Source organism: Balaenoptera borealis, assembly GCF_965194805.1.
Source record: "Balaenoptera borealis genome assembly, chromosome: 17".
Lineage (NCBI taxonomy): Eukaryota > Metazoa > Chordata > Mammalia > Artiodactyla > Balaenopteridae > Balaenoptera > Balaenoptera borealis.
The window spans coordinates 233,779-257,036 of record NC_138876.1 but is presented as its reverse complement, the minus strand read 5'-3'; the positions used below and the strand labels follow the sequence as shown (position 1 = coordinate 257,036).

Sequence of the window (23,258 nt, the reverse complement as noted above, 5' to 3'; positions counted from 1 at the left end):
GGCCCCGCAGGGCCCCCGCCGCGCCCCCTCCAGCCTCCCGCCCGCCCGCCCGCCGACCCCTCCGGCTCCTCGTGGCTCCCCAGACCAGGCGTCGCCTGCTTCTCTCTCGACCCCTCAACCCCTGTGGGCTCCGCTCGGGCGCCGCCCCACGCCCTTGTTCGGAGGAGGCTTCCGGCCCACGAGGGGAGAGGCGGCCTCCCACGCCCGGGAAGTGCGGCGGGAGCGGGTGGGCGGGGCCTCCGCTCAGCGCAGGGCGGCCGCCGTTCTCCAAACAAGGAGACGCCGCCTCAGGGAAGCGCTGCCCCACGTGCGGCACCCAGAACCCCGAAGGAGCGGCAGGGAAGCCGGGCTCGGACGCCGCCGCGTGGGTCTGGAGGGAAGCCTCTGCCCCAGATGCGGGCGCAGCTCACGCGCGACAAGAAGAGACCACGTCACAAAACCGGAGCCACGTGGTCCTCTGACCACCCCGCAAACCGCAGGCCCCTGACATGCCCCGCGCCGGGCTGCACGGCCGCCGGCACACGGCCCTCCTCCCCCACAGTCTCCCTGTCCTTCCCGCTGTGCCGGCTGAGGGAGCTGCTCTCACACCCGGCCCAGGTGGCACCGGGATGCCAGGGCCAGGGCAGCGCCGGGCCGCCACAGAGCAGGTGGCACGTGCATCCCGCAGGGCCCGGGGCCGTGATGCGCAGCCGGCTAGAGCAGGACTCAGTGCACGGGAAGAAACACGTCCGGGGACCTGACCTGCCCTGGAGCCGGGGGTGAGGCCCTGCCCGTCAGCCACCGCACCCCTTTACCACGGAGAACGTGGGAGGCCACAAAACGCATCTGTGGACACCACCACACCACCGGCCCCACGCAGGCTCAGATCCCTTCCCACATCAACGAGCCCGGTCACCACGTGCAAGCTCAATCTCTACACTGAGCAAACTGCCAAAGGCCCCTCGCACCTTCACATCCCTCCACAATACACATTACTACTGCTGGCCTGTGCTGGGGGCACCCAGGCCACCAGGGGCCTAGCGCCCGTCCCGGCCCCCCTCGGCTGCAGGGGAGGTGCTTCCTCCAGCCTGGACACACGAGCTGACCAAGGGATGGTCCCTGCCCAGACCGACGGCTGCTGTGCCCAGGGTCCTGAGGGTCGTATCCAGAAACCCCAATGCCCTGCAAGGCCAACCCAGGGCCGAGGGAGGCCACCCTCCTCCCTTCCCTTCGGCTGGCACCAGTCTTCCCCACGTGGCCTGGGAAGCACTCCGATGTGTGGCCCGGAGCTCCCAGGGAGACCACATGCTGAGGAGCCCCCGAGGGGTCTGCCAGGGGCCAGGGCCAGTACCACGGACTCAACAGCTCCCCAAGCTGCGCAGTGACTGGCAGCTGCCATGCGAGCCTGGGGCCACTCTGCCCCGGCGCTGGTGGCCCTGACGCCCTCTCCTCACGTTCCACTGGCTGGGGCAGGGCCCCGCACGCTGTGCACGCCCAGCTGGGTGCTTCCTGCCGAGCCAGAGTCTCCTCCAGCTCACCGAAGAGCTGCCGGGAAAACCACCCCCGGGTCAGGAGACAGGGCCAGGCCTGAGGCAGGGGCCCTACCTGCAGTGGAGAAGGCGGCCATCCGCGCTGTAATCCCGGTAAATCTCATAGTCGTTCCCAAGGAGACCTCCTGACGGCAAAGAACTGAAACGCAGCAAAATGAAAAGGAGACGTGACCAAAAGTGCAACCATTTAGAAACACGATACATCAAAAACAACACGCCTTTCTTTCACTTTTCAGAATGTGGGTGCTGTCCTTTTAGTTTCTCATCCACAGCTCCTGCCCACAAAGTCGTCCCTTTCATCTGGTCTGAGTATTTCTTGTGCCCTCACCACCCCTCCCGGGTGCCTGGAACGTGGCCCGGATTGAACGGACTGGAGGCCCGCCGCCCTCCTACAGGGACAGCCCACTACGGCCCAGGTCCACCTCAGAGCTGGGGCTCCGGCCGATGAGCTCCGGCTGGGCCTGGGCCGGGGCTGGAACCCGAGGCAGGTGAGGCAGACACACTTCTGCTCCCACAGGGCTCACACTCCGGGTGCAGTCCACTGCAGAACGAACCAGAACCTCAGGCTGCTGTAGGACCAGACCGGAAACAGCTCCAGGGATGGCTCTCTGGGGGGGTGCGTCTGAGCTGTGGACAGGAAAGCGGGCCCGCAAGGGGGCTGAGCTGGGCATAGCCCGGGAACAGGAAGAGGCCACTGTGCTGAGACGCAGCGGGTGGTGAGGAGGGGGACACAGAGGGGCTCGGGCCAGGCCACCAGGCCCCATGGGCTGGCCACGCCAGGAAGCCTGCACACCCCTTCAGGTCAGGGGGCAGCTAACTACAGCCTGTGGGCCACATCCAGCCTGCTGCCTGTTTTTGTATAGCAGGTGAGCTAAGAATGGTTTATATATTAAAATTTTTGTGTGTGTGAAACGTGAAAACTACACGAGATTCAAATTCCATTGTCCGTCAGGAACACGACATGGGCACACAGTCCCATTCGCTCATCTGCAACAGTGACGTGCGTGGCCACGGCAGAGACCACAGGAGGTGCTTGCATCACTCAGCGTGGCGCAGGCCCAGCGATGCAGCTGCAACTCATCGGCCTGAGTGCCACACGCATGGCCGACCCATGACATTTCCCTGACGCTTTTACTACCCTGCCTACCCACAAAGCCACGCCATGAAGAGAGTGGGCCTGTACTGTTATGCCTTTCAGGCGCGGTGGCATGCGGGCTCTTTTTTTTTTTTTTTTTAATGTTATTAAATGACAAAACATATTTAGAGGCTTTATTTAAAAATCTCTCACTGTTCACTATCAAAGTTACAAGACTGCATAAAAAAAGACTGTAAACATAGGAAATTTTCATTAAGGAAAGGTGGGTTTACTGTAATTTGATCTTTTACAAAAAATTACTGAAAGTTATTGATAACAGAATTTCTCTTTTACTTTCTTAAGTCTAATTCTCTTGAAAATTAAACCAGTGTTTCCACTCCCTCGAGCTAAAGTTCAACCATGGTCACCTTAGGAAATACCCCTGTTTATTTGTTAATCAGAAATACAAATTGAGTGGCACATATTTCCGTTTTCTTCTTAGGCCAAAGGTTTCAGCTTCATTATATTTTACAAGAAAACAGAAGACTTGCAGTGGTCCTGTAAAGTCTTTCATGTCGCAGCTGAGGTTTAAGGACAGCAGCGGAGGAAAGCAGTGGTGATGCAAAGTAAGACCAGCCCAAGTGCCCTTATCTGACATGGAATCTTTTTCCTGTTTGGCTTGTAGCAGTGTTTCTGGTCAGGTTGCCTCCACCAAACCTGACTGAAGCAGAAAGGTGACATGCTCGGGTAAATCCTATTTAAGGGTGATTCCGTTCAAGCAAATGGTTGATCCCTCAATCTGCTGGTTGCGGGATGATACGAGTATGAAGAAAATTATCCGGGTGGCTCAGGTGTTCCCTCAGCCACTGCAAAGGTGTTTCCAACACTGGTTCAATTCCATGAATCCTCACTTGATTCTTTTTTTCCCCATCTTCAGGAGCAACTGCAGAAGGACAGACTTCTTTGAGGAGATCTCCTAGTGTATGCAATTGGCCATCTGTAGCCACAGGACGAAAAAGCTGCCGAATGAAAGGCCGTTCAGTTGTTGTCTGGTATATTCTAAGAGGGATGTAACGAAATCCATTTTCCTCTGCAGGATATTCCATGAGTTTCCGATTGATGGCCCAAAACTGGTCAAACCTGTCATTTTGTAAACCCATCCAGAGTTGCTTGTGATCTTTTTTCTGCATTTCATTGATTACTTGACTTTTGTGCTTTAAAGCATCCGCTTCTTTCACACAAGACATAAAATGAGCTTCAATTACATCCTTAGATGGACAGTGCAGAAGGTCCTTTTCTGGAAAACTCTTAAAATGTACTGTGATGTTCCAAGGAAGAGCTGAACTTGATGCAAGAAGATCAAAGAGCAAACCAATTGGATAATGCCATTTCAGTGGTGTGCCTTCGTATTCAAACCATATCTCACTAATGTCTTCTTGTCTCATAACCTTCTCAAAGTGCTTTTTCACTTTGTCAGTTACCAACATCAAATAACTTTAACTCTTGGCAAAAGCAAATAATATGGTTCTGCCTCCCGTTCAGTTATCTCATCCTGATAGAGGGTGAAGCAAGTTGGAATTCGTCCAAACCACACATCTCGAAGCACATCTTTGTCATCTGTCATTCGTCCAGTGGTTAAAGCAGTACATATAGGCTAAATTCTTTTCCAGCCAAAGCCAAACAGAAGCTCAGGCTTCTCCTCTGCCTTCCTGCACCGGTGAGGACGCGCGGGTCTCGGGCTCTGGCTGGGCGGCGGCGGAGAGCGCCAGACACACTGTCCCACAGACGTGCACCAGACTGGCCATGCGGGCTCTTTGCTGCTGGGTCGGTAGGACACACAGCCCTGCTGGAAGCACTGCAATGTCCCAATGTGCACAACAGTCAGAGCCCGAAATGGAAATCTCATCGCAGCAGAATTACTTCACAGAATGAAAATGAAAAGGACCCTTACACCAAGTAAGCTCCCAAGTGGCTCATTTGTTAGCCAAGCAAGGAAAGCAAGGAATGCTGTTCACCAATGATGAGTTTATTAAATTGTGTTGACTGCAGCAGCTGAAGTTATGTGTCCAGAGCAAATAAACCTGCTTCAGACTATCAGCCTCTAGGCACGGACAGAGTCTTGAAGAGTCAAGGAGACAGTGAGAGCAGCAGCCAAGGACCAGAGGGTCCCTGGGCTCCAGACGGCCGCACGTTCCTGACACTGCTCTGCAGCTGCTACTTCACTCAAGCAGTCAACACTGAGTTTGAAGTGACTGAGGAATTGGCCTCTATGAATCATCTCTGTGGAGCAACTACAGCTGAAATTACTGCCAAAGAAGCTGAGAAAACACCTAATTCAGTCCAACCTGAAGTGGAATCTGCTAAGATGTGTTAACAACTGATCATGCTAAAACACGCGTGTCAGAAGAGGCTCAGCTGGGAACCCACAAGGCCCGCACAGGGTGGGTGTTTAAGGGTACGCACCGTACCCTTCACTGGCAGGTGCTCTGCAGAACACACCAAACCCATCACGAGTCATGAGACAGCGGCATCGGCTGAGAACTTCCTCTGCTCTCCTGGACTTTGCCATCACCAGTTCCATGGATTTTTGTCAGAAATAGAAGCGAAACATCCCGACTTGACCTACTACACAACAGTTTAACAGCTTGAAAGGGGAAAGTTTTACTGCAGTTTTTTAAAAAACTCACGACCTAGACTGAAATTTCTGTTTGAGAAAAACCTCTACTCGACCACTATCATCAAACATTGAATGTGAGGGGTTTTTTTTCAGATTTGAGAATGTTTCTCAATGAATTCAACCTAAAATTATAAGGCAAACAGAGCTTACATGAGATACCAAGACTGCAGTAGAGTCATCTTGACGACAGTGAACGTCTGAGTCACAAATAAGAATCAGGTTGTTTTATCATCTCCTTCCCATGCCACAAAAATTAAAACAAGAAGAAAGATCTCCATTCCCACACAGTTTTGCAGCAGATATATTTTCTGAGCTCAAACTACTGGTGAACCTCAGAGGTACTGCAGGTTTAGTCCCAGACGACTACAATAAAGCCAGTCACGTGAACGTTCTGGTATCTCAGTGCAAACAAAAGTTATGTTTACACTATACTGTAGTCCATGCAATAGCCACCTGGGTTTTCTGAGGAATCTGAACTCTAGGACTTAAATGATAGAAGAAAAGCCCACAACTAGCTAAGATGCTCTTAAATACAAAGAGGAGACAGGGGCGCTTCCTAGCACACACGAGGCTCGGGTGGCGCCGAGACAGCAGACTGACGGCGCGGTAGGGAGAGAAGGTGGCGTGTGGCGCGGGCGGGCCGGGGAGGAGACGGAACGAGGATCCTTCTGGCCCCACACGAAGGTGGCACCAGGCAGACCTAGGCCTCCACATGGAAGAGAAAACTATAAAGTTAACACAAGACATATAAGCGAATACCGCTGGGCCTAGGCCAAGAAAGAACTTTCTAAGCAAAACATTAAAAACAAACCATGGGCTTCCCTGGTGGCGCAGTGGTTAAGAATCCGCCTGCCAATGCAGGGGACACGGGTTCGAGCCCTGGTCCGGGAAGATCCCACATGCCGCGGAGCAACTAAGCCCGTGCGCCACAACTACCGAGCCTGTGCTCTAGAGCCCGCAAGCCACAACTACTGAGCCTGCACGCCACAACTACTGAAGCCCGTGTGCCTAGAGCCCGTGCTACGCAACAAGAGAAGCCACTGCAACAAGAAGCCCGCGCACCGCGATGAAGAGTAGTCCCCGCTCACCTCGCCGCAACCTGAGAAACCCGTGCACGGCAACGAAGACCCAACGCAGCCAAAAATAAACAAACAAATTTATTATAAAAAAAAAAAGAAAAAGAAAACAAACCATAAGGCGAAAATAATGGCAAATTTGGTTGCGTCAAAATCAAGGACACCAGGGACCAGTCAGTAGGCATGCTGGGGGCACTGGTGAGCAGCTGAGCCCTGGGGTCCACGAGGGCTCCTGCACACTGAACAGTCAGCCAGCAGCTCCAGAAGAAAGTGTGCAAAAGGCAGAAGCAGCCGATTCACATCCGCGAGATTCTGCCTGACCAGATCTGCTGGGTAAGCCCGGTCCAGGGCCGCCCTGCCGGTCACTCACCCCAAACGCTCCCACCCGGGCCCCGGGCACAGAGGAGGAGGTGCAGGGCTGCCCCGGGCTGCAGCGTGCACGCAGCTTAAGAGCAGTGTCCCGCGGCGGGGAGCACAGCCCACAGCCCCCCGTGCACGGGAACACGCTGGGCGGTGGACGCGTGCATGGAGCAGTTTGGGGACGACGCAGGAAGAAGGATGACAGGAAGAGCCTGGGCCTGGCGGATACGAGGATGGTAAACCACATCCTCTCTCCGTATCAGGGATCCCCAGGAAGCACCCCCGCAACCATCCCGCCAGACCAAGGACAGGTGCTGGAATGAAGCATGACCTTAACCCAATAGGTTACTGATGAGAAAGACACCTAAAGCACACGGGAAAGGACTGCCGTTCAGAGGCAAATACTAACCACGGAGAAACTGGCCGACGCTAGTTCCAAAGCACACTTCAAGGCAAAAAACATCAGCAGGTAAACAACATAACGACAAAGGAAAAACGCATCAGGACACCTAACTGCAAATCTATGCGCAGCCAATCCACAGCTTCCACACACAGGCAGCAGCAGTGCGAGACAGGAAGGAGGGACAGGCCAATTGCACCGTCTGGGGAGACTTTACCTCTCAGAATCGGTAGATCAGGTAGACAAAAAATTAGTAAGAAACTCAATTGACACAATTAACAGATTTGACCTAACAAACACACAGAGAACCCTAGACCTAACAGAGAACAGAAAATTTTGAAGTAGTCCTGAAATCATTTATAAAAATTCAGGATTTAGGCTACAAAGCAAGTCTCAAAAGAAATCATGCTTTCTGGCCAAAATGAAATTAAGTTCACAATCAAGAACAAGAATGGAGAATAACCTACAGTTTTGGAAATGAAGACATTTCTAAATTACAAATGAGTCAAAAAAGCAATCATAATTAAAAGTAGAAAATATTTAAAATTGAACAATGAAAATTCTACATACCAAGAGTTGTGTAATAAAACTAAAGTAGTATGCTGAGGGAAGCATGACTTCAAAAGTTCATTTCAGAAGAAATAGTGAAAATAGATGAGTTAAGTTTCCAACAATAAGTTAGTAAAAGACTGAGAAAAAAATGTCCAATAAATAGAAGAGCAGTGACACAAAAGAGGCTCCGGAGAGCCGGAGCGGGTTCTCTGAGAAGACTGAGCGCGTGGAAACCCTCCAGGAGCCTGCATAAGGCACGGCAGCAGAAGCAAAGGGCCTGTGTGGACCAATGTCCACGGAGGAAGGGGCACCAGGGCAGCCCATGCCAATGTGTCTGTGACTTAGATCAGCAGGCCTCCGTAAAATAGGATTTCAGACAGTAAATGCCTGAACGTTCCTGCAAGCAGTAAAGAAGAGGAATCAGTAGTTAAAACTCCATCCACACGGGTCACAGGCCTGGCTGGTGAGCAAGTGCTCTTTGCCAGACACTCCAGGAACAGACAATGTTTCAGAGGAAACACTCCCACTGTTGATAAAAAACCAGGACACACAGAACAAGGAGAAAAGTATAGGCCATTTTCACTTATCAACATGGAAAAAAAAATCCTAAATAAAATATTCGCAACCTGAATCTATTTTAAAAATTACACAGACACAGAGTATCCCAGGAACACATGAAATAGATGATTGTTTAAAAATGCCGGTTGTAGTAGTGCCTGGGGCTGCTGGAACCAGCACCACAAAGTGGGCATCTCAGAAGAACAGACATTCACTCTCTCATGGCCCTGGAGGCTGGAAGCCCAGGATCAAGGTGCCAGCAGGGCCGGCTCCTCCTGGATGCTTGGAGCGAACCTGCTCAGGCCCCCATCCAGCTTCCGGTGGGGCCAGCCGTCCTTGGCGTCCCTCGGCTTGCGGCCCCAGGGCTCCAGGCTCTGCCTCGGCCGTCAGGGTGTTGTCCTGTGCGTCTGTCTTCTTGCAAGGACACCAGTCCCGCGGGACTAGGACCCCACCCACTCCAGGGCGGCCCCGTCTCAGCTTAACTAACGATGTCTGCAACAGCCCTGTTTCTCAATAAGGCCACATTCACAGGTGCTGAGAATTAGGACTTCAGCATATCTTTTGGGGGACAAAATTCAACCCACAATAGACTAAGAAAATGTACTGCATAAGGTTCCGCATCCATTCATGCTAAAAAGCATAATAATTGAAAGGGATGCCGCAGCCCGATGGACAGTGTCACAGTGTCACACGGACAGCAGGCCAGCAGCCTGAGCATAGGGACGAGCCCGCCCTGGTTCATCCTCATTGTGAAAGTGCTGACCAGCTTGGGACAGCTGGCCAGTGTCACAGGCAACCCAGGAGACAGACGGTGAACTCTACTGAAACTAACGAGAGCTCAACAGAAGTGTAAAAACAGAACTGACAAATAAAAATTCATGTCTGTATACCAGTAACGATCATATGACTTCATATGGTACCTAAAAATAAACCTTAAAAAAATATGCAAGTCCTTTGTGGAAAAAAGTGTAAAATGCACCACCTTCATCTACGGGATAAGGTGACATAATCAAGGTGCCTACTCCCCACAAATCCAACACAATTCTAATCCATGTCCACACAGGGCTTCGTGTGGGAACCCGATCCCAAGCCGACCCCATAATCCGAGTCACCACGCTGCATCTAGGACACTTTTGGAAAGAAGACACCCCCACCCACAGATAGCGGGCATGGGTGCTGGACACGTTGGTCAACAGAATCCTAGAGTCCAGTCCCTTCACCTGCCTGCAAGGATGAGCCAGCACCCATCCCAACCCAAGGCAAACGGGAGGGCATCTGAGCCCAAAGGCTGTCAGATCTGCTGCACAGGAGGAAGCAGCCAGCCTGAGCTCCGTGAGGACACCAGAAGGGCGGAAGGCTGCTTTTCAAACTCACCCGCTTGCTTCCTCCTTGGGGCTCATCCCGGGCTCTGTCTCCTGAGGACAACTCCCAAACAGCCTATCAGCCCGCTCAGGGCCACCTGCCCAGGCCTCAGGCTCTGGCCCGAGCCCAGCGTGTGCCCAGCACCCACGCTGACCTGCCCCCACGCGTGTCCGGCTCCCCACGCTGTGCAGGAGCAGCACAGCCAGTCTCGAGTCCCAGCGCATCCGACTCTGCCCGTCTGCCCCCTGCACCCTCGGCACACGATGCACTGTCCCTGGCCTGGCACGTCATTCTCCAAGGAGCAAATGGACCCACCGTGTAAGTCGGCTTTCGGCTGCTCTGTGATTTCCACTGTCCCCAAGTGAAACCCAGCCGCCCAGCCCCTTTCCCGCCACCCTGTTCCTGCCCAGCCTCCAATTCCAGATCCTCCCTGGCTTCTTTCTGGTAACTTCCAGCCTGTTTGGTTTTCCTCCAGGGCACATGTCATCCGGCCATTCCTTCTGGACTTGGTCCCTTGAGTGCTGGGCCCTGGGGTCAACTCTGGTGCCTGGGACAGGGTCTGCTGAGTGCCAGCTCTGGGGTACAGGCACTCAGGGTGCAGCCTCTGGGGAATGGGTACTTGGGGTTCAGGCTCTGGGGTATGGGCACTTGGGGTGGGCCACAAGAGCTGGGGGGAGACGTCCAGATGTGCGAGGCCAGCAGGAGGTGGGAGCCCTCACTGTTCGCCAGTCCAGGAGGGAAAACAGTCACCTCTGCACACAGCCACGGCGGCCGCTGGGTAGGGCGGACACTTCCTGGGCTCTGCCTCGCTGCCGACCACCTCAGTCCTTCCTTTGTAAAACGGGGGTGACCCCCTCACCTCCCTCCCAGGATGCTGGCGAGATCTGTCAAGCTTGGGCAGGCGTGCTCGGTGCCAGGTGGGGCCGACGAATCCCCACGGATCTGCGTCCCGAGAACGACAGGCTGGTCTGCCTGGGGAAGGCACCCCCACCTCACACGTACTCTGCGGGGCCGGCTCTGGGGTCCCGAAGCCACGCTCGCACTTCCCACAGCGGAAAGAACCAAGCAATTTCACAAGTAGCCAGGAAACCTCCAGCCCCAGGCAACGCTGGGCAGGCAGGTCTAGAGAGCAGAGCAGAGCAGCCCTCGCTGCCGGGCTCCGCCCCCGGCGGGGGCAGGGGAGCGCGGCCCTTCCTCCCGGCACAGGGTCCCACCCGGAGGAGGCAGGCTGCTGCGGCCCCCGCGCCCGGCCTCACCTGCCGCTCTCCTCCTTCACCGCCCCGAGCACGGCCTGCCGGCTGGCTCGCCCCAGAGTCTCCTGCACCTTGTCGCCGGCATCCAGCTCCGGCTCCAGGGACGAGCTGGTGCTGCCGTCGCGGCTGACGCTGCTGCCCCTCCCGGGGCTGTTCTCAGCCGAGGCTCTGGGGGACTCGGTGTTCTGCTTCAGGGTCTGCAGCTTGGCCAGGGGAATGATGTCGCAGTCCTGCGGCCGGTGCCACACCGTGCGCTGGGTGGTGGCGTTGTAGTAGTAGAAGCGCGACGTGTTGGGGTCGAAGAGCTCCCACCACTGATTCTCGCTGGTGCGCTTGATGCGCACGCCGGCCGGCGGGTCCCACACGCACTCGCCGGTGACCAGGTTGGCGTACATGCGCTCGCGCGTGCGCGGCTCGATGATCTCCACCCACTCCAGCCTGGGGAGAGGGACGGCAGCGTTAGGGTGCGAATATCCTGCCCATCGGGCCACCCGCCCTGCGTCCCGTGTCTGCAGAATGGCTCGTCCAGCACCAGACCCATCCTCATATCTGCCAGCCTCAAAAGCAAGAAATCTTGTCACTCAAAAAACCGACGCATACCTAAATTCCATCCACTTCTGATTTTCTACATGCTCATTAGGCCACAGCCCTGGGAGTGGTGGGGATCTTCCAACTGGCCCCGCTCTGCTGGTCCCACATTAGGGATGCCCTGGGTTCTGGCTCCCTGTCCTCAGAGGGCCTGGACCACGTGCACTGCCCACACTCCTCCCAGCCGGGGGCCAGGTCCCTACAGGATGCCCTGGCTGCTCTTAGCAGCAGCCACTGCAGGCCACCACCACCCGCCCACCTGCAGCAGGAGCGGACTCCACCATCACTGCGATGCCCCAGTCAAAAGCGGAGGTGGTTCCCCCCACAAGCCCCCCGGGCACCCCCCACCCCAAGGAGAGGACTTCCATCCACATAAGGCCTTTTTTTTTTAAGCGTGTAAATTAAAGCTATTCAGAACAAGGCACTTATAATGCCGATGTGTTTGATATCAGGGTGTGCTCCAACTGACAAGTAGCATTTTTTATTCTGCTTCCAAGTTTCAACAAACAACAATCTTTTAAGTGCCATGGACTGCCCTGCAGTGTGGATGCGCCGTGTCCACTGCTCCTGGACTCCGTGACGGGCCTGGGCCTCACCACCACCAGGATGGTCAGGAGCTTCCAGGGGTTCGGAGAGAAGGGGAGGCACCCTGCTCCTTGCCCTCTGCCGCAGGCCCAGTGTTTCACTTGGGAGCACGGGTGGGCTTTGGCAGAGGGTTGAGGGGGCAGCCCTTCTCTGAGGACCTCAGAGAACCTTCTCTGAGGACCTCATCCTTCTCTGGGTACCTCATCCCTACTCTTTGAGGCCAGACGTGCTCAGGGTGGGGAGGAGAGAAGGCACAGTCCTGCAGGACGATGAGCCCTGATCACTTAGCATGCGCGCGCGCGCGCGCGCGCGCGCACACACACACACACACCTGCCCCGCAGCAGCCCTGCAGGCTCTAGGGCCTCTTTCTGGGTCCACAGTCATTTCTGGAAGCCGGCTGAGCCAAGGCAGCCTAGCATAGTGGGCAGGGCACAGCAGCTGGATGGTGTGGAGCCGCAGAGAGGGCAGGAGATGAGGAGGGAGCAGGAAAGAGGGAGAGCCCTGAGGATCCGCAGGGCTGGAGGAGGAAATGCGAAGTGGGACCGGCCTGCGGGGCTTGGCCACGTCTGAGCGGCCTCCCCCCGCCCCGGTCATCCAGCCAGCGAGCCCCCTCTCTCTATTAGCTGCACCCCTCCCGTCTCCCTCCACCTGCGGTCACACTGGGCAGCTCTCGGTGGGGGAGGGCACTGGGGCTCCGTGCCTGCCCATGTGGGACCACTGCCTAACCTGTCATCCTGTAGAAGGAGGAGCAGGGCTGGGTGGGCATCCCGGGATCAGACGGCCCAAGGGACAGAGGCCGTGAGACGGTGTCCTAGCTGTAGAGGACAGAAGGCAGACCTGCCAGCAGTGCTGTAGGGTTGCAGCATCTCTGGGCTCCTCGGGCCTCACGTGGCCTCTGATCATCGCTACCCTGCAAGGCCAGCTTCTGCAGAAGGTGGGGCTGGAGCCCTGGCATGTGCCCGCTCTCATCATCTGTCCCCAGACGCCCCTCCTGGGCCCAGCCTTCACCGCCATCGACCTGCTACTGGTGCCAAAATCTGCTCCCCAGCCACCTCACGGCGCTGAGTGGACCAGCACCTGCCCTGCTTCTCTGCCTGGTGGGAGTGTGTGGCCCTCTCACCCCCTCCTGTCCTCTCGCCCCCTCCTGCCTGGATCCCCACGGCCGCCAGCTGGCCATCATCCACACAGAGGACGGAGCAAACTTCTAACTTTGGGAACTGGGTACTTTTAACCAGGAAGCTGCAGCCGCCTGCACTGCCCTAGGATGGAAGGCACCACCAGCGCAGCTCAGCGGGCGCCCCGCGTTCAGCCAGAGGATACGGGTGCCACCAGGCTTGGAGGCTGGCGGGCACTGCCTGAGGGTGCCCCCCCACCCAGGGACGAAGGCGCCTGGAGACCAGGCCAGGAGCTGGGGGTCTTGCTCCCGTGAAGAAGGAAGCCCCGAGGTTCCGAGATTGCCCTCAGCTGACCGCCTGCTCTCCCCTTGGGCCGCGGCCTGGGATCGGCTGGGACAAAAGGCAGACGCTACCCAAGGAAGGGCTGACCCAGCAGAGGTGCTCAGAAAGCACTGGACTGAACACTCTGAGCCCCAGGGAAGCAGTAACAATTCTTATTTTTGCTCTAGATACACTTTCAAATGAATTTAATGGCGATAATTCTCTCTGAATAAAGAAAAGCGTCTGTTCCCTTTTCAGCGCATCCCTGTGTGCACGTGGGCAGGACCCCGCCTTTTCAGAAGAACGTTCTGGGCGCTCCCTACAGCACTGAACCAAGTCCCCCGGGGACCCAGGGGGCAGAGAATGTGCTGGAGCCTGAAGCCTGGGGAGGGCCGGGAGCGAGCGGGGCCCGAGCAGACCCCATGGCAGGGTGGGGAGGGCAGACCTCGTCCCCGGGCGCGTGATGGAGGAATGGTGCTGAAACCACTCTGGGGCTTCCCTGCCAGTAGGAAGGGTCGGGACCTGTGGGTGACAGACTTATCACAGTGACCCACCCACACCATCGGAATGGAGTTCGAGGGAGATTGATTTGGCGACGATGTCTAACATGAATTGGGTAGGAAAGAATGAGCCATTTGGGGACAGAGCCGGAAGGTTCAAGATGACAGAGGTTTCCTGGGTGTGACGCCGGCCGTGGCCTCTCCCCGTGTGCCGGGCAGGCTGCGCGGACGACCTGCCTCTTTCCTCCAAGTCGTGGAGATGTTTGCTCGCAGACAATAACCTGTTCGAATACTTACTTCCCGGAAGAGCCTCACGAGTGCCAAGTATGTCCCAGGCAATCTGCCAGGTGAAAGGGAGGCGAGTGTGACCAAGCACTGCCCCTGCAGTGGGGATCCTGCAACAGGAGAGGCAGGACCGTTCACCAGGGAAGGGGCAGCCTCTCCAGCAAACGCTGCTGGAAGCTGAGGTCTCTGGGCAGGAGGGCGACGCTGGCCCCTAGCTCACGCCACACACAGGAAGCTCACGCCTAGCAGTGACTAAGAACCCAGAGGCACTAAAAAAAGATCAGTAAATTGTAAAGTAAAAAAGATTTGGTTTCTTTGGACACATTTGGTGAGAATATTAAATATTTGCAATATAAATTGCAGATAAAAGGTTCATACACTTAATACATAAATTCGAACAAGAAAAAAACAAATATACTATAGGAAAATGGGCAAAAGATAAGAATAGACAATTCATAAAGTAAATAACATATGTGAAATGTCCCACTTCACCTGGCATCAGACATAAAACCCATGCCACACTGAGGCCCCCCAGCCCCCAGGCACCACATCCAGGCCCGAGCTTTGTCCTGGGGGGAGGCTGTGGGCAGATGGGGGCAGCGTGCAGGGCCCCACGGAGGGCACGTGAGGGCACGACATCTCCAGCCTAGCAACCCCTACCCCAATTTCCCTGAAGACACACAAATGACACAAGCACCAGGCTCTCACCGCACCATCGCTCCTAACCGCACACTAACTGGAAACGCCTGCACTGAACACGGGACTGCTGGGCCGCCACACTCAGGAGGCTGTGAAGGGGGCCACCTCTGGGGCCCGAGGTCCAGGGCACCCTTCCAAACAGAAACATAGGAGATAAACCAGAAAACCTCCTGCAAGAGGTAGGTGGGGGCACGGAGAAGGTCTGGGGGCTCCTTCTCTGAATATAAATACCTTTTGAATAGTTTTGTCTTTTGAAAGCATGTTAAGGGTCTACATGTTTAAAAAACAAAATTAGGGACTTCCCTGGCAGTCCAGGGGTTAAGACTCGGCGCTTGCACTGCCGGGGGCCCAGGTTCAATCCCTGGTTGGGGAACTAAGATCCCATAAGCTGAGTGGGCATGGCCAAAAACACCAAACCAAAACAAACCAAAACAAAATTAATAAGAATGGAAAGGGAGAGGAAAAAAAACCTCAAACTGAAACAAACGAACGCAACCGTATTTCGATGAACCTCATAACCACAACAAGAGGGAAAAGAAAGCTAACCCAGTGTGAACACAGGACCAGACTCCATTCCTGCTCCTGGGTGGAGGGCGCGTGTGGGCGTGCAAATAAATCCTGAACACTTTTCTAGTACGTGTATATATATATATATATATACACACACACACACACACAACTCTGTAGCAGAATGGGCAAGCGACTTTGAAACCATCTTGGACATATTATCAGTTGAACAAACGAGTCACTGCACTGAGGCTCTTGGAAACAGGGCTCTCCTGGAGGAGGAGCAGGGCTGTGGTACAGGAGGTGGCAAGAAAATGCCCCAGAAAAGGACCGGGACTGGAGATGCCCGCGCGAACTCAGCGTTTCTAGCCCTACTGCTAAAGGGTCAAGAAACACACATATCGCGGGAGCCACGAGCACACGCGCTGGTCCTTAGACCCTAGTCTTCCCTTGGGGAACGGGGCCCCTCAGAGAAACAGCTGATGGGGGGTGGGGGGGAGGCAGCACAGGATGCACCTGGAGCCCGGGGAAGCCACCAGGAATCACAGGGGCCAGCCTGGCGGAGTCTCACCGGCCCATCTGGTACAGCAGAGCACCAAGTCATTAAGTGCGGGATGAACGACAAACCACGTAAAACAGAACGGAATTTGTGGTTCCACACTGAGAGGGATCCACAGGTGAACACAGCAATGGGGAGGAGGGGCTCCCGAGGGACGGTGGGCACTGGCCGGCCGGTGTGGACCGGGTGCCGTGGCTGGGAAGCCGTCCAGCTCCGCACCCACCCCAGGAAGGCCCAGGTCAAGGAAGAAACGGTGGAAGCCCCGGAACTGGCGAGGAGCACGGCAGCGAGGCAAACAGCCATCGTGCCGAGAGCAGGTGGGCGGCAGGCGGCCGTGAATCTGCAGAAGGACACACTCTGCTCAGAAGTCATCAGAAAAACCAAACCGAGTGCTCTACCTTAACAAGGGTGACTTTCCTGAAAAAGGGTCTAGGTCACAAAAGGCAGAGAAAGGAAGCGGAAATCTTCCAGGTTACAAAACACAAAGGAGACGTGCAGCAGACTCGGGGTAAGCGGTGCTGGAGGGGCCGGAAACGCCATGAAGGACGGCAAGGAGCCAGCGGCCAAAGCCGGACCAGGCGGCACAGGAGGCGGGTGTTTCCCATCGCACAGATTTACGCACGGCGCCTCCTGTCCTGGGAGACGTGAGCAAACACGGGGCTGGACGTGCGTGCCCCCCCAGATGACTCAGAACCGTGCTGTTTGTGGACGGAGCAGCGGCCGCACGGCGGCACAGAGCGTGAATCTGGGTAAGGGGACCTGATGCTCAGAGCGCTCTTCCTGTTCGTGCAACTTGTGGGATTATTCCCAAATAAAGCCATAAGTTAGAAGAACGCAAGTGATGATCTGTGGCCGCGGCCTCGGCGTGGATGCCCAGAGGGCGCCTAAGGGGCTGGGCCCGGCTGAGGGCTGGCAGCGTGGCCACTGCCCGAGGAGAAGCCCTCCCTGCTCTGCAGCCCACTGGCGACGGAGGTGGGGCTCCCAGGGATGCCAGACGCAGAGGGCAGCACCCAGCTCCTCGGGGAGGAGAGTGGGGCCAGGCCGCGTAAGCAGGCAGGACAGCACTGACAAGCCGGGGAAAAGCCTCCTGCTTCGCTGGCCCCCGGTAAGTCAGCCTCCTTACCTCGTGCTAGATCCTGAAATCCGAGACTCCTGCAGGCCAGCATGATGGCTCTCACATTCGTACTCCTGTGTCTGGGACATCGCAGCCTTTTCCCGAGGACCCGGGTGGACGGATGTCAGCAGTCAGTGGGATGCCCTCAGCGTCAGTCGGGGAGGCACCGCCCTGAGAGCGAGCAGAAGCCACATTGTTACGCCCTTGGGTTTGGGGAACCAGTAACTCCCAGCCTAGCCCCTCACGGCCCAGGTCGCCGGCGAGAGCGAGGCACGCTCATGCCCGAGCTGGTTTCTGGGCTTCCTGCGCCCGACCCTGAACCCCAGCCGGCATCCGGCCCCTGCCCAGCCCCCGCGGAGGGCATCCAGACCCCCTCGCCAGCTGGCCCGAGGCAAGCTGCCTGCCCCCTCCGAGAGCAGTGCTCTTGCCTGGTAAACAGGGACGGCACTCCCCACCTGGCGCTACCGTGTCCGCAAGTGAGAGGCACACGGCCCGCCCTCGACTGGGCAACACTCAAGGGTGATCTATGCACACGCAAGGCCCCCAGATTTAGGACAGAGGGGGCTGTTCAAAAACGGTGCTGCACTGACACGATTTACACATGGGAAACAATGAACCTTGACCCCTACCTCATCCAATACATTAAACTCAATTCTAGGTAAACCGATGCTCTGAACATTAAAAGTAAGATAGTAAGACTTTTAGAAAAAATGCAGAAGAAAATCTTTGTGGTTTTAGAGTAGGTGCACATAATCAGACACAGAAAGCCACTAACCACAAAAGAAACATTAACAAATTGGACTATAATATTAAGAAGCTCTGCTTATAAATTTTTACCATTATGACTATTACTCAGCCATAAAAAAGAATGAAATCATGCCATTTGCAGCAACATGGATGGACCTAGAGATTTTCATACTAAGCGAAGTAAGTCAGAAAGAGAAAGATAAATACCATATGATGTCACTTGTGTGTGGAATCTAAACTACGACACAAATGAACTTATCTACGAAACAGAAACAGACTCACAGACATAGAGAACAGACTTGTGTTGGCAAAGGGGGGGGTGGGGGAGGGAAGGACTGGGAGTTTGGGATGAGCAGATGCAAACTAGGATATAATGAATGGATAAACAACAAGGTCCTGCTGCAGAGCACAGGGAACTATATTCAATATCCTGTGATAAACCATCATGGAAAAGAATATGAAAAAGAATATATATATGTATAACTGAATCACTTTGCTGTACAGCAGAAATTTACACAACATTGTAAATCAACTATACTTCGATAAAATTTTTAAAAATAAATTTTTTCCATTACAAGAAAAAAGACAAATCCAGGGTAGGAGATATTTGATGCATAGAGTATGCATAATACATTACATAAATGTGGGTACATTATCTGATCTGACAAAGGACTATTTCCAGAACATACAAAAGATTCCTAGAAATAGATAAGAAAAAAACATAATCAATAGAAAAAAGGACAAAAGACTTGAAAGCACACTTAACAACAAAAAAACCTAAATGACTAATAAACACACAGAAGTGTGCTCCACCTCATTAGTCATCGGGAAATGCTAGTTAAAAGCACAATGGGACACCAGCGTGCCCACCAGAATGGCTAGCATGGAAAAGAAACCCTATCCCACGCTGGCAAGAGTGTGGAGGCCCACCGGCCGCAGGACACTGGTTAACACCCTCCAACCGGGTTGGCAGCACCTCCTGGGCTGCACGTACCCCGAGGCCCTGTCATCCAGGGCTGCCACTTCCAGCGACAGGGGCCAGCAGAGGCCACATGGCCGCTCACCAAGACCTGCACATGGCACTCCCAGCAGCCGCAACGGGAAACTGCCAGATGCCCATCACAGCAGAAATGGCACACGGGAGTTGCCCCCGACAACCCGGGTGTGGCTCCCGGGGGGTGAGAGACAGGAGCCTGACACACTGGAGTCACCAGCACGATCCCCTTACATAAGTTCAACATCAGGCACACGAGCCTCTGCGGGCATGCATCAGAAGCAGCCGCCTCTATGCCGGGTAGTGACAGGTGGTCCCAAGGGGCAGGGCCACCGTTGCGCATGTGTTGGTTTATAAAAGCTCTCAGAGGGACTTTCCTGGTGGTCCAGTGGTAGAGAATCGCCTTCCAACTAAGCTCGCACGCCACAACTACTGAGCTCGCGTGCCTCAACTAGAGAGCCTGCATGCTGCAAACTACAGAGCCCACGCACTCTGGAACCCACGCGCCACAACTACAGAGCCCACATGCCCTGGAGCCCGCGTGCCACAACTAGAGAAGAGAAAAACCTGCATGCCACAACTAGAGAAGAGAGAAGCCTGTGCGCCGCAACGAAAGATCCCACAGGCCGCAACTAAGACCCGATGCTGCCAAAAATAAATAAATTAATTAAAAAAAAAAGAGCTCTCGGAGTTCCATGCCATCGCTTTCACACATTTTTGTCCACGAGCCTCACTTCAGTAAAACGTCTGAAGGGCCGAGGAGCAGCAGCAGTGTCGCAGGGGACACCTGCCCCTTGCGCCCCGTCCTCCTCACAGCTGCGGGCGGGACGAGGCCGGTCCACAGACCCTATCTGCGCTAATCAAGGCGGGGATAAAACAGGTTCAGGGCACGAGGTGGGAACACAGCCAGCCAGGGGCCTGGGACAAGGGGCGCTGCAGGCCAATCAGACACTTCCTCTAAGGCCCAGAAGGGCTGTGACGCCCCATGTCCCACCCGACGCCACTCAGTTCCTGGGCTGGAGGACAGGCTCCCAGCCGCCACTGGAATGTCCACACAACTACCAGGAATGCTTAAGACTGCCATTTTTAAAAAATGAAACAAGTCTTTCTAATTGTCTAAGAGAAAATAGGTGACCTTCTTGTATGGCTTCAACATTAAAAAAAATAATAATAAATAAAACAGCACCATTAGTGAAATTTTGGAAAAAGTAAAAGGTACCTACCACAACCTGAGAGCAACTCAAATCAATGTCTTCAAACTGTGCACCTCCTTTCACTCATCTGCCATCCTTCCCGGCTGGTCCAGAGCAGCAAGGCTACCACCTCCAGTGCATCTGGCTGCCCTCCTCGTTTCAGTGCCAGCTAAGGCATCACCTCCTCCAGAAAGCCTTCTCCAATCTGGGAGAGACACCTCATCTTGGTGACCCAAATGCCCTGGGTCTGAAATCAGGTAGTGTTGGCCCTCCAACTTTGCTCTTCATTTTTGAAGTTGTTTTAATTATTCTAGGTCCTCTGCATCTCCATATGAATTTCAGAATCAGCTTCTCAGTTTCTCCAGAATAGGCTGCTATGATTTTGCTTGCAGTTGCATTGAATCTACCCATCAACATGAAGAAAACTAACATCGTAACAATTCTGAGTCTTCAAATCTGTGAACAGGGCATATCTCTCCATTAGTCACTAATTTCTCTCAGCAATGTTTTGTAGTTTTTTTTAAGTGCAGAGATCTTGTACATATTTAGTCAAATTTACCTGTATTTCATATTTTTGACACTAACAAAATATAAAACAATTTCCAATTGTTCGTTACTAGTACAGAAGTATATCATTTGGTTTTGCATATTGGTAACCTTGCTAAACTCACTCATTAGCTCTAATTGTGCCCTCCCTTTCAAAAATTTCATTAGAATTTCTACATAGATGATCATGTCAATGGTGAACACAGACAATTTTACTTCTTCCTTTCCAGTATGGATCGTTTTCTTTTTCTTCCTTCCCTGCCCTGGCTAGACCCTCCGCTAAGATGCTGACTAGGATGGGTAAGAGCAGACACAGGTGCCTCATTCCTGATCTCAGGGGAAGCAGCCAGTGTCTCACTACTAAGTACGATGTTGGACTTCCCTGGTGGCGCAGTGATTAAGAATCCGCCTGCCAATGCAGAGGACACGGGTTCTAGCCCTGGTCCGAGAAGATCCCACATGCCGCGGAGCAACTAAGCCCATACGCCACAACTACTGAGCCTGCGCTCTAGCGCCCGTGTGCCACAACTACTGAAGCCCGCACGCCTAGAGCCCGTGCTCCACAACAAGAGAAGCCACCACAATGAGAAGCCTGCACACAGCAACAAAGAGTAGCCCCCACTCGCCGCAACTAGAGAAAAGCCCACGTGCAGCAATGACGACCCAACGCAGCCAAAATAAAACTTAATTAATTAATTAAATTTATTTTTAAAAAAGTATGATGTTAACTGCAGATGTTTCATAAATGTCCTGTGTTAGGTTGAAGAAATTTCCTTGAATTCCTAGTTTGCGGAGTTTTTTAAAAATCAGAAATGGATGTTGGATTTTGTAAATCGTTTTTACCATGTCTGCTGAAATGATCACATGAGTTTTCTTTTTTGGTTTCAGAATAGTTGAATTCCATTGATTAACTTTCTAATGTTAAACCAACCCTGTATTCCTTGGACAAATCCCAATTGGTCAGGATATATTATCACTTTTATATATTGTTGTATCACGTATATATATTGTATATATTATATATTGTTAACAAAATAAAATTTTGTTAAGAATTTCTGCATCTATGTTCATATGGAAGATTAGTCTGTACTTTATTCTTCTTGTGATGTCTGTCTGGTTTTGGTATCAAGATAATACTGCCAAAATAAAATGATTTGAGAAATATTCCCTCCTCTCAATTTTCTGGGAGAGTCTGTGCAGAATTGCTATTGTTTCTTCCTCAAATGTTTGGTAGAATACACCAGTGAAGCCATCTGGGCATGCATTTTCTTGAGTGAGCTTTAGTGGGTTTTGTCTTTCAACGAATTTGTCCCCTTCATGTAAGTTGTCGAATTTATTGGCATAAAGTTGTTATAGTATTCCTATATTATCTCTGTCAGATCAATAGAATCTGTAGTGATGCCATCTCTTTTGTTCCTGATATAGGTAATCTATGTCTTTTCACTCTTTTACCTAATCAGTTTGGTCAAAAGCTTGTCAATTTTACTGACCTTGTTTAAAAAAAGACAGTTTTTCACTTTATCAGTTTTCTCTATTATTTTTCTGCTTTGTTTGATTAATTTCCACTTCGATCTGTTACTGCCTTTCTTTGCATTCTTTTGGATTTAATTTGCTCTTTTTCTAATTTAAGGTAGAAGTTGAGTTCAGTGATTTGCAACCTTTTAAAATTTTAATCCAATTTAGGCATTTAGTGTTATAAAATTTCCTTTAGAGTACAGCTATCACAATATCCCACAAATTTTGATATGCTATATTTTCATTTTCACCCAGTTCAAAAGCTGTCTCATTTCCCTTTTGATTTCTCCTTTGACTCGTGGATTATACAGAAGTATGTTATTTACTTTCCCAATAGCTGGTGATTTTCCAGATTTTTTTTTTTTTAATATTTATTTATTTGGTTGCTCCGGGTCTTAGTTGCAGCAGGCAGGCTCCTTAGTTGTGGTACGCAAACTCTTAGTTGCGGCATGCATGTGGGATCTAGTTCCCTGACCAGGGATGGAACCCAGGCCCCCTATATTGGGATCGCGGAGTCTTATCCACTGTGCCACCAGGGAAGTCCCAGATATTTTTATAGTTTCTAATTTAATACTGTTTTTGTCAAAAAAGTTATGCTGCAGAAAAATGGTCTATCTTGGTAAATATTTCATATGCACTGGAAAAAACATGCTGTTGGGTGGAATGCTCTATATATGTCAATCAGGTCAAGTTGGTTGATTGTGCCAACACTAATTTTCTGTCTACCTGTTCATCAGTTACTGAGGAAAGGGTACTGAGCGCTCCAACTATAATTGTGGCTTTGCCTATTTCTTTTTGCAGTTCTCTAAGTTTTTGCTTCACATGTTTCATAGCTCTGTTATTAAGTACATAAAATTTATAGTATCTTCTTGAGGAATTAACCTCTTTATCATTATGAAATAGCTTTACCTGGTAGTTTTCTTTGCTCTGGAATGAGTACATTTGATATTATTACAGCAGGTCCAGCTTTCTTTCCATTAGCATTAGAATTGTATCTCTTTTGCCTTTCTTTTACTAACCTATTTGTCTCTTGATATTTAAAGTGGGTTTACTGGGTAAGCCAGCATATAATTGGGTCGTGCTTTTTTATGCAATCTGACAATTTCTGCTGTTTAACTGGGGTGTTTAAACCATCTATATTTGTGAT

General features: G+C 52.7%; 1 protein-coding gene and 1 pseudogene across 9 annotated transcripts in view; both read right to left on the bottom strand.

Moving 5' to 3' along the window:
- The window catches only part of ARHGAP39 (Rho GTPase activating protein 39), an 88,833-nt gene that overhangs the window by 24,549 nt on the left and 41,026 nt on the right, over positions 1 to 23,258 (bottom strand). For 6 of the 8 annotated variants that reach the window (XR_014236447.1, XM_082363694.1, XM_082363692.1 and 3 more), the window contains exons 2-4: positions 17,126 to 17,287; positions 10,846 to 11,280; positions 1,585 to 1,668 (exon numbers count right to left, since the gene is read on the bottom strand). Coding sequence is in view for 7 of the 8 variants with exons in the window: in XM_082363694.1 (XP_082219820.1) it covers positions 1,585 to 1,668; positions 10,846 to 11,280; positions 17,126 to 17,205 (599 nt within the window). In the remaining variant the exon portion in view is untranslated. Of the gene's footprint in view, positions 1 to 1,584; positions 1,669 to 10,845; positions 11,281 to 17,125; positions 17,288 to 20,080; positions 20,507 to 23,258 lie in introns of all 8 variants that reach the window. The other 2 variants (XM_082363693.1, XM_082363698.1) reach the window with 2 other exon arrangements.
- On the bottom strand, positions 1,675 to 10,836 carry LOC309614881 (autophagy protein 5 pseudogene; annotated as a pseudogene). The gene has a single exon. The product of its transcript is annotated as an autophagy protein 5 pseudogene (transcript).